Source organism: Coptis chinensis, chromosome 6, assembly GCF_015680905.1.
Source record: "Coptis chinensis isolate HL-2020 chromosome 6, ASM1568090v1, whole genome shotgun sequence".
NCBI classification, from domain to species: domain Eukaryota; kingdom Viridiplantae; phylum Streptophyta; class Magnoliopsida; order Ranunculales; family Ranunculaceae; genus Coptis; species Coptis chinensis.
The window spans coordinates 92,799,009-92,814,314 of record NC_141461.1 but is presented as its reverse complement, the minus strand read 5'-3'; the positions used below and the strand labels follow the sequence as shown (position 1 = coordinate 92,814,314).

General features: G+C 45.4%; 2 protein-coding genes across 2 annotated transcripts; both read right to left on the bottom strand.

Moving 5' to 3' along the window:
- Positions 1-3,632: 3,632 nt before the first annotated feature.
- Positions 3,633-4,571, bottom strand: LOC147495507 (uncharacterized). The gene has a single exon (XM_086568389.1). It carries the CDS (start codon positions 4,569-4,571, stop codon positions 3,633-3,635), a length of 939 nt encoding a protein of 312 aa, XP_086424515.1.
- A 1,975-nt stretch (positions 4,572-6,546) lies between these two features.
- LOC147495506 (uncharacterized) lies at positions 6,547-7,347 on the bottom strand. Its single transcript, XM_086568388.1, has one exon. The coding sequence runs from the start codon at positions 7,345-7,347 to the stop codon at positions 6,547-6,549; it is 801 nt and encodes a 266-aa protein (XP_086424514.1).
- Between the last annotated feature and the right edge of the window lie 7,959 nt (positions 7,348-15,306).

The following is a 15,306-nucleotide window of genomic DNA, read 5'->3' as shown; positions in this document are numbered from 1 at the left end:
GTGGGAGGACGATTTTGCTCCTACTACCGCTCCCCCTTCTGCCACCGCAATGGATGTGAACAAGTACAAGCTTTGGGACAGCGACTCTGATGGGGATGCTCCTGTTGACGTGTCAAACAAAAGCCATCCCACCAAAAGGGCTAAAACTTCTGCCGCTATTCCTCCCCCAACTACTGGCCGCAATGAACCTCCGCGGTTTGTGATATCTTCACGCCGCCCTAGACAGGATTCTTCTTCGGCTGGTCCTTTAACCTCTGGGCCTGTTGAGGTGTGGCATCCCAAGTTCAAGGCTAGGGACCGCGATGTGACTACACGAGACTCGGCTTTGGAAAATCCAGCCGTTGCCGCCTCCTTATTTTTCAGCTCTCACCGCCCGGGATCAAGCTTATGGAGATCTTTGGTACCGATTTGCTTCCGGGGCCTCCATTTACACTGGATGGGAAAAGGTATGTCTTATTGACTATAATATCTCTCCATCCTTTGTGCTACTCTTATACCCCATATGTCTCTGCAGCTGAGTCTAGACATCGGCTATGTGCTGCGTGGCCTGACCAGCACCGTGGAGAACTTGGACGCGGCGAAGCAGGAGATACACGGCCCTGATGGCTGGAAAGCAAGGTACGCCAAGCTGGAGAAGGATAGGGACGAGGTGCGGAGCAAGGCAGTCAAGCTCCATAAGGAGCTCCAGGTAGCTGAGGACAGACACCGCGACTACGTAGCGGGTGTCAATTCAAAAATGGAAAGCCTCAGAGAGACGGAGAGGCTTGCCACTCAAGCTGCTGTGGATAAGGCTGTCCAAGAGTCCGCGGATCGATTCCGGGGGCTTGCTACGAAAAAGATCGCACGCGAACTGCAACAACAACTTGATCGCCTTTTAGCGGCTGGCGGGCCGATTTGCTTCCACCGCCTCTCTTGTTGTAGAGACATCATCCCTGGTAGAACCAATTGTGCAGTCTGACGCCGTTGAGACGCCTACCACTGGTGTTATGACTCCCATCACCAGCGCGGTCCCTTCAAGATAAAGCGAATGAAGATGCCAAAGCATCGGTCGGTGAAGATGAAAATACTTCTCTGAAGAACCGACTCATCGATCCTCAGTAGTAACACATGTCGGCTTACTTTCTTTGCAGATGGCCTTGGTTTTGTAATAGTTGAACAATTATCTTTGTGTTTGTGAGGAACAATGGCTTTTGTAGCTAGTACTTTTGTGCTCTTTTTGCATTGTAATTCACTATCCGTCGTGTTTCGATTACGACGTATTTTAACTTCGTTATGCATGGAGCCATTGATCAATATGTTACTTTGACTTAATCCCTTTTCATTTGCATCTCCAAACTCCGTTAGCTGGACACTAGCTATGATTGTCCCTTGTTATTTGGACGCACTGTTGGCGAAGGGCTCTCTTCCTCCTGCATTTACTATTTGTATAGTTTTTAAACAAGTTAGGGTTGCCCCCAGTTCGATTCGGACAAACAGTCCGCGAAGGACTCTTTCCCCCCGCTCTCACTTTGGTAGCTGTGAAGCAAGTTAGGGTTGCCCCCAGTTTGATTCGGACAACAGTCCGCGAAGGGCTCGTCCCCCCCGCGCTGGCTTTGTATAGCTGTGAAGCTAGTCAGGGTTGCCCCCAGTTTGATTCGGACTTACAGTCCGCGAAGGGCTCGTCCCCCCCACGCTCACTTTGGTAGCTGTGAAGCAAGTTAGGGTTGCCCCGGTTTGATTGGCTCGTCCCAGCTTCGCTTTGTATAGGCTGTGAAGCTAGTCGGGGTTGCCCCGGTTTGATTCGGACTTCACGATCCGCGAAGGGCTTCGTCCCCAGCTCTCTTTGTATAGGCTGTGAAGCTAGTCGGGGTTGCCCAGTTTGATTCGGACTTTACCGTTTCCGCGAAGGGCTCGTCCCCCCCGCGCTGGCTTTGTATATCTGTGAAGCTAGTCGGGTTGCCCTTTTTGATTCGGACTCACGGTCCAGCGAAGGGCTCGTCCCCAGCTCTCGCTTTGTATATTTTGTGAAGCTAGTCGGGTTGCCCCAGTTTGATTCAGACTTACAGTCCACGAAGGGCTCGTCCCCCCGCGCTGGCTTTGTATAGTTGTGAAGCTAGTCAGGCTTGCCCCCTTTTTGATTCGGACTTACAGTCCGCGAAGGGCTCGTCACCCCCGCGCTCGCTTTGTATAGTTGTGAAGCTAGTCAGGGTTGCCCCAGTTTGATTCGGACTTTTTCGCTTTGTATAGTTGTGAAGCTAGTCGGGGTTGCCCCGATTTGCCCGGTCAGATCGAAGGAAGCTTCGTCCCCGCGCTTCGCTTTGTATAGCTGTGAAGCTAGTCAGGGTTGCCCCCAGCTTGCTCGGATAACATACTCGTCCCTGTTTGATTTCTATTATGCGTTGCTAATTTTGTTGGAAGGAATGCATGTTTATTTCATAGTCATAATAATAAACAATACAAAGAGTGCGTTATCAAATATGAAAAAAGACCCGAACAAAAATCTTAGACATGGAACTTTTTCAACATTCTCGATGTTCCACGGCTTATCTATTTTATCTCGATCGTAGTCTCTAAACCATAAGTTCGGAGATACCCTTCTTCTCGATGACATATGGGCCTTCCCGGTTTGGTTTGGACTTCCGTCGTTATCTTTCTTGGTGGTTGGAGTAACTTCGTCGCAGCACATAGTCCCCCACTGGAAACTCCGTGGCTTCACTCGTTTATCATATTGTCTCGCAGAGTTCGATGGTATTCCTCCAACGAATCGGGCTATCTCTCTTCTCTCCTCAACAAGATTCAAGTCCGCGGCCAATATTTTCTCATTCAGTCCATGTTCCACGGCTTGCGTTACGGTGTCGTGGATTCTATCATTTCCACTGGGATGGCGGCTCTACTCCGTGCGCCATTCGCGAGCGGCAATTCATTAGTGGAAGTTCTTGGTGTGGTCCGATCGCCCATAGCACATGACTTAATTAGATGCGCCCATGCACCCTTTCTCTCTTCCAACTTTCGCTTTAGATTGTCCATTATTATTTTGTTAGATGCCTCTGCTTGTCCATTTCCTTCAGGGTTGTATGGGGCAGAAAACCCTTGTTTGACTCTAAATGCTTGAAGAAATTCTCGTGACTTTTTCCCCTCAGAATTGAGTTTCGTTGTCATCTGCGATGGCGGATTATCGGCAGCCGAACCTGCATATTATATTCTCCCACAAAAACTTTTTCACATTCTCTTCTTTAACTTGTTGCAAAGCTACTCCTTCCACCCATTTGGTAAAATAGTCAATAGCGGCTAACATAAATCTCCTTTTTCCACTTGCCAGTGGTAGAGGTCCTACAATATCTAGTCCCCACATAGCGAACGGCCATGGGCTGAACACATTGTGCAGTGGCTCAGCTGGTGAATGTATGAATGAAGCAAATCGTTGGCATTTCCCACATTTCTTGGCGTACTCGGTGGCGTCTCTTTTCATATGGGGCCAAAAATACCCTTGCCCCATCAATCTATGAGTTGTAGTTCGCCCCGCGGAATGACTGCCGCAATCTCCTTCGTGAACCTCGGCTAGAAGTTCCTGAGCTTGCTTGCCGGACCTATACATTTTTTAGCAACGCCTTGAAGTTTTCTCGGTACAGGTCATCATTCAGTAATGTGTATCGCTAACTCAACTGTTCCATTCTTCGCCTGTCTTGTTTACTCTCCACCTCTACCCCACTCAAAAAAGCCTTGATTGGTTCCATCCAACTCTGATCCCCTTCGGTAGCGAGGCAAATATCACTTTCATCTGATGTACTCGGCTTGCTTAACACCCTTATATCAATAGACCGACCCTCTGATCCAGGCAAAACTGCAGCCACATAAGCCAAAGCATCGGCGTGTCTATTCTCTTCGCGGCCCAGATGTGCAAACTGTATTTTGTCGAACTTACTTGCCCTTCGCTGTAGGACCTCAAGGTATCTTGCCATCTGGGGACAGCGAGCTGCAAACCCTCCATTCACCTGACTCACTACCAAGTTGGAATCTGAGAAAACAGACAACTCCTTCACCCCTAGATCTTTCGCTAAGTCTAACCCAGCTATCACTGCTTCATATTCAGACTCATTATTTGAGGATGCGAACCCCAATTTCATGGATAACTCAAGGCGATTGTTCTCAGGAGTAACTAACACGACCCCTATGCCATTTCCTGTGTCCGTAGTCGAGCCATCCGTGAAAACTCTCCACCCATTACGCACATCCCACGGATCCAACGGATCGCAGCTGACCTCCGTTTCAAATTCCATTACCATTTCATCTCCCCAAGTGGGATCCTCTGCCGAAAATTCAGCCAGAAACTCCGCCACGGCTTGTGCTGTTTCTGCTGTTCTGACTTGGTAAGTAATCTCATAAGAACTGAGTAAGACCGCCCACTTAAGCATCCTACCTGACTTCTTGGCCTTCAACGCTTCTCTCAGAGGCAAATTTGTTACCACAACCACAGAATGAGATTCGAAGTACGGTTTCAATTTAAGTGCTGAAAATATCAACGCCAAAGCATACTTCTCAATCCTGCTATATCGGGTCTCTGCCTGCAGTAAGGTTTTGCTTTGAAAATACATTGGCTTTTCTATCCTGTTGACCACCCTCACCAGAACTAAACTGATTGCGTACTCACTAACCCCCAGATACAAATGCAATTTCTCTCCCTGTTCAGGCCGCGACAGCAATGGTGTCTGTCCAAGGTATCTTTTCAACTCTTGAAAGGCTGTTTCGCACTCTCGCGGTCCAATGGAAATCAGGCGATTTCCGCAGCAATCGGTATAAAGGCCGGCACTTGTCCGACGATTTGGAGATGAATCTGTTAAGTGTGGCGACTCTCCCAGCCAGTCTTTGTACTTCCTTCACATTCTGCGGAGATGGCATCTCAATCAGTGACCGGATTTGATCTGGATTTGCTTCAATTCCGCGATAAGTGACTATGTAGCCCAGAAACTTTCCTGAAGTTACCCCGAATGAGCATTTCTCGGGATTTAGTTTTAGCTTATGCTTCCGAAGTATGTCAAAAGTTTCCTGGAGGCCTTCCAAGTGCTCTCTTTCCGACATGCTCTTTTCCACCATATCGTCAATGTATATTTCTATCCCCTTTCGAATCTTGCCTTTGAACATCTTTTCTCCCAACCGCTGAAAAGTAGCACCCGCGTTTTTTAAGCCAAACGGCATTCTGGTGTAACAATAAGTACCACCTTCCACCACAAAGGTGGTTTTCTCGACCGCTCGAACATCGCGACCTGATTGTATCCCATCGACGCGTCCATGAAGGAAAACACTTTGTAACCTGCCGTTCTATCAACTAGCTCATCCACCCGGGGCATCGGGTAACAGTCCTTCGGGCATTCTTTATTAACGTCTGTGAAGTCGACACACATTCGAACTTTGCCGTTCTTTTTTGGTACCGCGACTACATTAGATAACCATTCTGTAAACTCCACTTCCCTTATTATTCCTGCCCCTTTTAACCGTGTAACCTCTTTGCGGATCCCTTCCGCGTATTTTTGCCTTATACTTCTCATCTTTTGTCGCACTGGCTTAGCACCCTCATTCATATGCAAGTGATGACAAGCATACTCGGATCCAAACCTCTGATATCCTCAATTACCCATGCAAATATATCGGTGTTGTCTGCAAGAAAATGTACCAACTTGCATTTCCATTCCTCCGGCAAGTCCGCTCCCACCGATGTAAACTTTTCCTCCTCTCCCACCCCGAGGTTCACTACCTCCAACTCATCCAGCGTTTTCGGTCCCAGTGGAGGCCCATACCCCTCTATTTCCGCTTCCTTCTGTAATTGCTATGTAGGTCCAGGATCGTGCGATGACTCCTCTCCCTTGGTACCGCGGACCATACTTTTTATAGTCACTTGATGGATACTCTGCGCTGCTGGATGCTTGGTCACCCTTTATTTCATATGTTCCCCCATTAGTGGGGAAGCGGATCACTTGGTATAATGTCGATGGGACGGCTTTCATTTTGTGGATCCATTTCCTCCCGAGGATGGCATTATACTGGGAACTTGCATCCACCACCATAAATCTGGTGAATACCATGGTCGGGCCGGCTGTAACCGGTAGCATCAATTCACCCAAGGGCTCTGTCATGTTGTCGTTGAACCCATAAAGATTAGTTTGGGGGGCTTGCAACTGGTCTTTTCCAATATTCATCTCCTCCACCGCCCTTTTTAAACAACAACAAGTCGAATCAGCGCAGTAGATCTATTAGCACCCTCTTTACCAGATAATTGCCCATCGCTATAGTAATCACCAGAGCATCCTCATGTGGGGAAATTACTGACTCTAAGTCTTTCGGTGTGAACCTTATGCTTTCATCGCCCATTACGACTCCTCGAACTAGTTGCGGTATGCTCACCACTTCATTCACTTGTTTAAACCGGGTCCGTCTTTCTCATCTTTTCTCGGTGTGCATTTCTTCCGGGGTTTCCCCTTGAAGATGACATTGATGGTACCTAAAATCCTTGCGGAACTGGCCCTCTATCGGCTTGGCGAACCTCTGCGACAAACTCCACGAGGCATCCCTCTTTCAATCATTCTCTCCACCAACCACTTCAAAGGCGTAGCATTCATTGGTAGCGTGATTCCTGATTTTATGGTAGGCACAGAATGGCTTCCCATCTATCTCCACTAGCGTACTCCGCGGACACTCAAAGTACTGTAATCCCTTAATCAGCGGCAAGATTTCATCAAGCGGCCGATTTAGCGAGTCCGCTTTCGATTTCCTCAGACGGCTTCCTCTCTCGGATATCCCTTCGGCCGCGATCTCCCGTCCTATCCGGACCACGACGGCTTTCTCCTCTATACGTTCCTTTCCCTCTTTCCTCTTCTCTTCCTTTTCCCTTGCGATCATCGCGTCAAGCGGACTGACTTTGCCTTTCCTCGCTCTCTTATGTTCCTTTGCATTTCTCTGCATTATGTCCTCGTAGCGTATATATTTTTCTACCTTGGGATACAGAGCGTGCAAAGAAGTGATTTCGATTTTGGAAACCGACTCATGAACTCTAGTTCCCGCCCTCAAGCCGTGCTGGAAGGCTATGACCGCTGCATGTTCCTCCAAATTTTCCACCCTCAATGTCTCCTCCTTGAATCTGCACAGAAACTCTCTCAAGGACTCCGCTGACCTTTGTTTTATGTTGAATAGTGTCGCGATGTCAACCACCCTTCTTTTCTGGTGTATGAAGTGATCAACAAACGCGCGCTCCAATTCTTCAAACCTTTGGATACTCATGAAGCTAACACGTAATACCAATCGAGGCTCCCCTTTCGGACTAGCGGGAACATCATACACCCGAAGCCCATCATATTTACTCTCACGCCATAACGGCATCATTTGCTGAAATGGTGCAAATGATCCGTCGGGTCCCCCTTTCCATCATACCTCTCAAATCTTGGCTGAGAGAATCGTTTTGGCACTTCTGAATTCCATACCGAATCTGCCAGTGGATTTTTGTTGAGGCTTGCAACCTCCTTCTGCGCAGCGCTTTGGTTCGCTTTTTCTACAGTGCGATTCATCTCTCTCTCCTTCTCAATCATTGCCTTCACTACCTCCAAGGTGATACCTACCGTTTGCTCAATGTCCTGTGGCGGATACCCCTCGTTCTCCCCCTCTACTTCGCTGCTCCGATGATCATCCCGACCCGTTGCGCCCTGCGTAACCTCTCTTCCCTTCCTTAACTCATCATTTTCCGTTCGTAGCCTAACAATCTCCTCCTGAAGAAGTCTGGTAGCATCCGTTGCCGCATTTGATACCTCTTCTTCTCCTATCCCCTCTTCCTCTCCTACCCTTTCTTCTCCAGTGATCTCTCTTTCTTTGATATTTTCTCTCACCATTGCTTTCTTAGGTCTCCCTACTCCTCTTTTCACTACCGTAGCCATTTTCTCTCGGTCCCCACAGACGGCGCCAAATGTATAAACTGTGATTACAACCTATAATATTACTAGTCCCAAGTTCTTGCTCTCCTCTTTTTTTTTTTTTTCTCTCTCTCTCTCTCTCTCTCTCTCTCTCTCTCTCTCTCTCTCTCTCTCTCTCTCTCTCTCTCTCTCTCTCTCTTATATATCTCTTCCTCTCCTTCCACGTACTGCAGCGGTTATCTTGCGGTTCTGGTTCCGCTCTCCCTCTCTCCACGTCTCGCAGCAGTTCCAGAGCGGTTGGGATACCGCGGATCTGATCCTATGCAACCTGTCTTCCCACGCTATACCGCATCCGGTCCCTTGGTCACCACTAGCCTCCTAGGTCATGTGTACATCCTATACAAGTACATCGGAAAACAGTCTGGAAAAGGGGTCGCATTGTATGAGCAACCACAAAAGTATGTCCTTAATACAGTATAAAAAAAGACAATAGCAAGAGTACACAACATCGTTTAGATCAATAACTTTTCCAGTATAAAAGAAGACCCTAATCTCACTTCCAATGTCAGCGCCATCCTTGTAAATCTCATTCCTTGAAGAAACTTAATTGAAGAAGTATGTAAATGTTGTTTTAAGACCGTTAAAGACAGTTAGTACCAAGGGCAATAATTATTGAAAAGAATAAGAAATTGAATATTTAGAAGAAATGAAACAAAGACAAAAACGGTCTTATTCACCTATATATTCTCATTGAATTCTTCCTCTCATGGGTCCAAAACTCCAAATGTAATGCAGCAACACCTATGAGAGACAAAGGCTAGACCTAGAAGATTGGAAGAAAAGCATTTTTAAAAATATTACTCGCGCTCCTCCAAGGAAAAAGGATAGATTTGTTAAAGAAAAACCAACTTAGAGAATAAACAATTATAATATAGAGGCAAGCATATGCAAGACAAATATACGCACCACTAACTCATTGCTATGCAATAATTTGTACCATGCAATATATATGGTCACTATTATTACCAAACTAATTGTTCAAACAAAATTTAGAAATTGGCCGTGATATGTGACTTATCAAAATTCAAGTGATCAAAATTGAATCAAGACCTCTAAGAGAACAAAATAATGTTTTTGGTGTTTGAGTCTTTTATATATAGGGTTAACTAGTATTACACCCCTAGATGAGCCAATTAGATTTCCCCCTTTACTAAATGGAGAAATTAGGGTCTCCCCCCTAAAAACACACAAAAAAAAAAGTCAACTTGGGTTGACCGTCCATACAGGTATCTTGATGCTTATCGAAAGTATTTACCCCCGCCCTTACGGGGCTATGACATGGAAATCTCAACATGCTGCTCTTTCTCCTCAATGATCAACTGTTTTCAGTGATTCTTCTACGAAATTACTTGACCTTGCTTAATCTAGTGAGGTACCCTTCAAAAAGGGTACCGAACGGGGAGCATTGACACATCGATTCTCGCTAATGAGTGAACGGACTCCAAGGATTCCTCCCATAGCCTTTTTAAAAAGGCAAAGGGAGTAATCCATGAGAGTCGATGGAAAGTAAAATGTATGTAGCTCGGATTGTTCTTGTTTCTCTCGGTTGTATGCGTCTGTCCGGACAAATAGGTTTACTTTGAGTACATGGTTCCACACAAGCCTAGGTTAGGGCAAGAAAAGGATAAGTCAACCCCTAAGGGATATTCTATCTTAACTTGCCGGTGTCTAGGGGTCGGGTTTAACGTCACAATTACCACAGCCCAGTTCACTTAGAGGCATCGAAGCTCGTCGAGGAGTGCCACCATTTTCCATGAGGCTATTGCCATTTCATTCAAAGTGAAGCGAATCCAGTTATTTCCCCATGTCCTTGGGCGGAAACAATCACTGCCGTCTTGTACGGTAGAACCAGGTGGAAAAAGCACATCTAGTTAGGAAAACCTCCAACACTAGCAGCACGGTTTTAGAGAGGAAGTAGGCTGCTGCTATCTAGCAAGCGTCTAGACTTCGTGAGACTTCGCCCCACCCTTACGGGGCTATGACATGGAAATCTCAAAGATCTTTGCTCTTTCTCCTCAATGATCAACTGTTTTCAGTGATTCTTTTACGAAATTACTTGACCTTGCATAATCATAAGAGGTATCCTTTGAGTTAGGGACGGAACGCTCTCGAGCAAAGAATGAATGGCTAAAGCAAAGAAAGAAAGGGAACTCTTGTTTGTACATGAGTAGCAGTTTCCTTTAAGGCTTGCAGCTATCAACTCTGATCCGGGTTAAGATCTAATTAGTTTGTTTGAAAGTCAAAAGTGGGTGAAGCAAGGGACTCGCCCCTGCAAGAGTCCTGAGTAAACGGAGACAATAGATATCGAAACAGCAGATAGGCGGGTGAGAGAGCTAGCTTTCCTGTCTGAATAGAAGCTTTAGGGAAAACTGCACCGGGGTTGCTGCCCAAGCTGTCGGAGACCGACGACAGGAAGAGAAAAGCCCTAAATGAGCTAGAAGCCCATTTCTACTTAGAGAAATCTCTCGTTTGAAGACTCTAATGATAGATGGGGCATGGAAGGTCAAAAACGTGTTCTTTGCCAGAAGAATAGGCGTGGGAACAATATTTGTTGACTTCCTATGCATGAGTTCGATTTGCCTTCAGCTTTCCTAATTCTGTTGTACTTGACTTAGGTAATTCACTATTAGGCATAAAACAGTAGGAGTAATGGTATACTTAGAGAGTCAATATCGATGTGTTTAAGCAAATGCATATTTCAAATCTCCATGTCTCTTGCTAACGCTTATTCCGCAGTCTCCTTTCCTACCCTTTCTACAGATGCTGAAGATCTTACCGTAGACGCTTCCGCGCTTTGAAGTCCCGGATGTCCTATTCTTGTAGTTAGGTATCCCAAAGCTATTTCGTCTGTTCCTCCGCTTACACCCTGTCTAATACCTCTAGCCAAACGATTGAAGGTAGGAGAGGGGACAAAGCAACAATTCGATAAGCACCCCCGATTGGATTTGGTGGAATCATCTGGGTTTAAAAGCTTTTGTCCGCTTGGCGTTGTTCTTGGCTGTTTTGTCGGCGCCTTTCATAACCTTAACCCTAAGCACAATAAAGTAGCCTCAATGCAGCACTATAACTAACACTAATACTTGTTGACCTCCGGAACATACGCAGTTTTCTCACGGGGTCGGGTATGTAAAGAGCGACTCAATCGAGAGAGGTAGGGGCCGGCCGCTGGCAATGTACGGAATTGGGTAAACCACCTTCTTTCTTTGTGGAAGGAGATGAGCTTGTGAATCAACTAGAAACCAGAAAAACAGATTAGCCAATACAAAAGATTCCCTAATAAAGATTGACTCTTGTTTCTCCTCGCTCTTTGAGCTTTCCTTTCCACCGCCAATGCCATGTCGAAATGGTATTTCATCACCCCAAGTTGCTTTGGTCGATTATTAGGGATAGCAAGGTAAGAAGGTAGAGATAACTAGCCCTCCTACCTTTCCCGGTTTGATATGGGAAAGGGTTAACGCATCCTACGCAAACAGCGTTTGCGGTTCAAGTTCATACCCTTTTTCTTTTATTTGAATGGGGATTTCCCTTTTTTAAGTGCTCCCCCTGCAATCGTCCAAATATGGATTTCTTTCCCTTTAGCCACGCTAATTAGGGAAAAAGCCCTCTTTGATTGCAGCCGGCATTGCTTGCTTCCACTACGGGCTAGGTAAAGGAGAATAAGCTTGCGGTTAGCTTACCTTGGGATCTATTTCTTGAAAAGGACAAATGGAAATAACCTTGTTTAAAGATGTATATCAAATAGCGAAAGAAAAACAACTGCAGCTAGGAAGATTGAGATTTGAACAGACAACCTGCTCCGTGGGCTTCTATACTCCCTGTAACCGAGGAAAGTAAGCCCGCTCACTAGCAACTGGACCAAGCCAACCTGCCCGCTCACCACAAGCAAGAGGCAGCCTTTCCGGCACAATCAAAGGCAACAGGAGGGTAGAAAGCAAACGGACTAAGATGAATATCACGTACATAATCCCGCCGGCCCACGGAATCTCGATTAGGCATAGTATGTTGACGCTATCCTTCCAACGCATGCTACGTGTTGGTTAATCCAAGCTTATATTCATTTCTGATGCCCCAAGCCGAGCTCTCCCACGTTCTGAACATGAGACTGATGGAAGGAAGTGCCCCATCGTTTGTACCCAGCCACGGCTCTCACCTTGATTCCAATTTGGTTTATGAAGGCAAAGTTGATTCCCATATCCTTAAAAGGCGCTTGATCTTGTTCTATTCTACTGTTTTATATGAATTCAAAAATGGTCAAAGGCTATTAAATCTTCCACCAATCTGGTCAACCTCGGGAGGAAGACCTAAAGGAAAGAGTAGCGGCCTGCGTCTCCGGCTATGGGAGAACTTGACCTTGCATAATCTAGTGAGGTACCCTTGCGAATAAGGGGACCGAACGCTAAAGAGCCAAAGCAAAGAAAGGGAATAGCATTGGAGTTCAGGGATGCCTAAAGGTTACCTTTTGGCATCCAGAAAGGGATATGTTCCTTAACAAAGGGTGTCGTACGGCACGCATGTTTGCGGCTGTAGAAGGCATTAAAGTGGCTACCCGGAGATGGAAGGAGCGAAACCGGAGATTACGAGAGCTACAGCCCTTCCAGCAGCTCTTCGAGGAAGGTTACGAGCAAAAACTTCAAATCATAGGAATGACTTTTAGCTGCACCGTCTTTGGAATGATTCTATGGTATGGCTATATCGATCAACAGGTCCTTCTATGGCCAGAACACATTTTGAATCCTAGCTTTGGATGGGGAGTCACTACCGCAGAGAGATTGTGCCCTATTACGGAGAACTATAGCTGTTGTCCTCATAATGCAATACATGACACAGTTAGGGAGATATGTAATAGCACGCAGGTGCCCGATGACCACACCCTAGCACACGAAAACCCAATCCACGGTGGTAAAGTCTCATCTTGTGTGTTGGCCGAAGTGACAATAGTCACATTGAACCCTCGAATTTGTTTCGTAGAACTAGAAGTCACCTTTTCTCTAAGCTAAGCCGTCAAATAAACTGGAACAAAGAACTTTTAGTAAAAGATTTCAACTAATCACTCTAACCAGCGTAAATAATAGATTCTCTCAAATAGCGAGAGGAACCCACATACCCACTTTCCTCTCCCCCAGTACCATAGTGGCTACCGGGGGCTCATTCTAGGGCCATTATCTCTTTATCTATAAGCCCAAACTAAATCCAATCCGAAATGAGCTAATAGAGCAAGAAAAAAGGATAAGATACGAAAATCAAGATATGATAGGATAAGGCTTATTTCACTCTTCAAATTATCACTTTCCATTATCTTATATCTCCTAAAAATGTGTAACTATCGGTCTCTAAACTTTTCTAGAATATGATTAACATCAGGTATAGCGGTCTCATTCAATAAAACAGCAATAATGAAGGCACCGACCATAGTAGCCAATGCGAGAGTTCTGACTGTAGGAGGAACAGGATCTGTTTCTTCCCCCATTGCGATCGCGAGCTTCGTTCATTATTATAGTCAACTCGCGGTTCAGCTCCATTAGATGCTTCTCTCTGTCAAAGGTTTGTTGAAGTCTGTCGTGAAACCGACCATTGTTATAAGGAAACCCGAAGGTTCTCACCCTTCCCTCTGCAGCGTCCTTGAACAGGAGTGCATACTCCGGATTTAATGAATTCCTAGGAATTGCAAGTTGTATCTCTAGTACTAACATCCACCATACTGAAAACCCAGTTAACAAAGATAGTAAAAGAGCCTGTTGAAAGGTGGTATAATGAATAAGAGGGATTGTGGTGGATCCATGGACTACGGAACTGCTATAACTCGGTCTATTTAGAGGATCAAATTCCTTATAACCTTCTTGTTTTATTTGATTAAACAACACATTTGTCATCTCACTTAAGTGATGGGATCTGATAGGTGCATCAATAGGGCTTTGCCGATGGGCTGGTGGTTGTAGGGTTGGATGCCCCACGTCAAGCTTGATACCTTGCAAGCCGAAAGGTAGTTGGGGTGCCGCAGCATCTATTGGCTGAGTCTTATTAGTTTTTAACCAAGCAATAACAGGGTTGGTCTATGTAGACCTTTGTGGGTTGTAAGAAAGAGAGGTGGGATATGAGACGGAAGATGGAGACTGTGGACGACGCGAACCTAGCAGTGGAGACATACGAGCTTTGAATAAAGAAAGAGACATGACAATAGATTCTGATAATGAATAGGATGAACCGGCTTATTAAGAACTAAGTCAACAAATAGCACTATTAGAAGAATGATCGGGGTTTTCCCGATAAAGAATTTGGGAATATCAATTTCAAGAAGTAAACCTAATCTTTCTTTTCTCTCCTCAGCCCGATCTTATTGGTGAAATCCATATACTGGTGCCACTCCTCTCCTTTGAAGGACTCACTATTTGTTTTAAACTATTGATTTGTTTTAGGAAGAATTTCTAAGACTCACATCGTTGGACTTGAACACTAACCCAATTCTATTGATTCCCGGAACCAAACTTCAGCTATATTGGATTCTCTATTAGAGACTAATTCGACTTTTTAAACTGAACTACTTAGGTTTGGTGAGCAGCGATACTAAGAAGCTTCCATCTGCACTATTGCATTTTCTTAAGAAAGAGATAAAGGTGAAAAGCGGCTTTGAATGCTTTCTTATAATACTTCAATCTAAAAAGAGTATTGGTGCTATTACCATAGTGCCCAATAGCTGTTTTCAGATATCCATATATCCAAAGAAGTAATTTCACTTCTTTGATAACTTTAAGAAAAATGTTTATCATAATTCACTCTACTTTATTTTCTTCTAGGCTGGAATAGAAATAGGGTATCGGTTTATCCTACTTCTCTGTGTAAGGGATCAAATCGATTGATATAGACTCTTGTAACTTGAAACCCTCCAGAATCTCTTTACCCAATTCCTTCCTTCATGGCAGGTAGTGAACTCAAGAACACCCGCCCATTCTGAACACTAGATCGAAGTAAGCAAAGACTAGAAAAAGAGAATCATCTAATATGCAAAGTGAGAGGCCTTATCCGAAAGAAGCGGCGAAGGAAGCTACCGTTTCTAGAATGCAAGCAAGGTAGCTTGCCTACTCTCCTAGTAGCGTACGTTGGCGGCAAGGCAAGGAAGGAGGCATTCGAGGAAGCGACTTAGTCGCCGCCAAACGGAAGGCCGACCACTACATAGAGATCCATATACCGGTCATGAGCGATATAGCGAAAGCCCTAGAGAGGCGGAAGCGATCACTTCTAGGATGAAGTGAGCCCGATACGATAGCGGGAAGGAAGGGCGAGAGACCAAGCCGAGCTGACTGAGCGAATTCTAAAATGGGCGAAGGAGGCCTACTATCATTATACTTGATTAGTTCTTGGTGAAAGACCAATAAAAAAC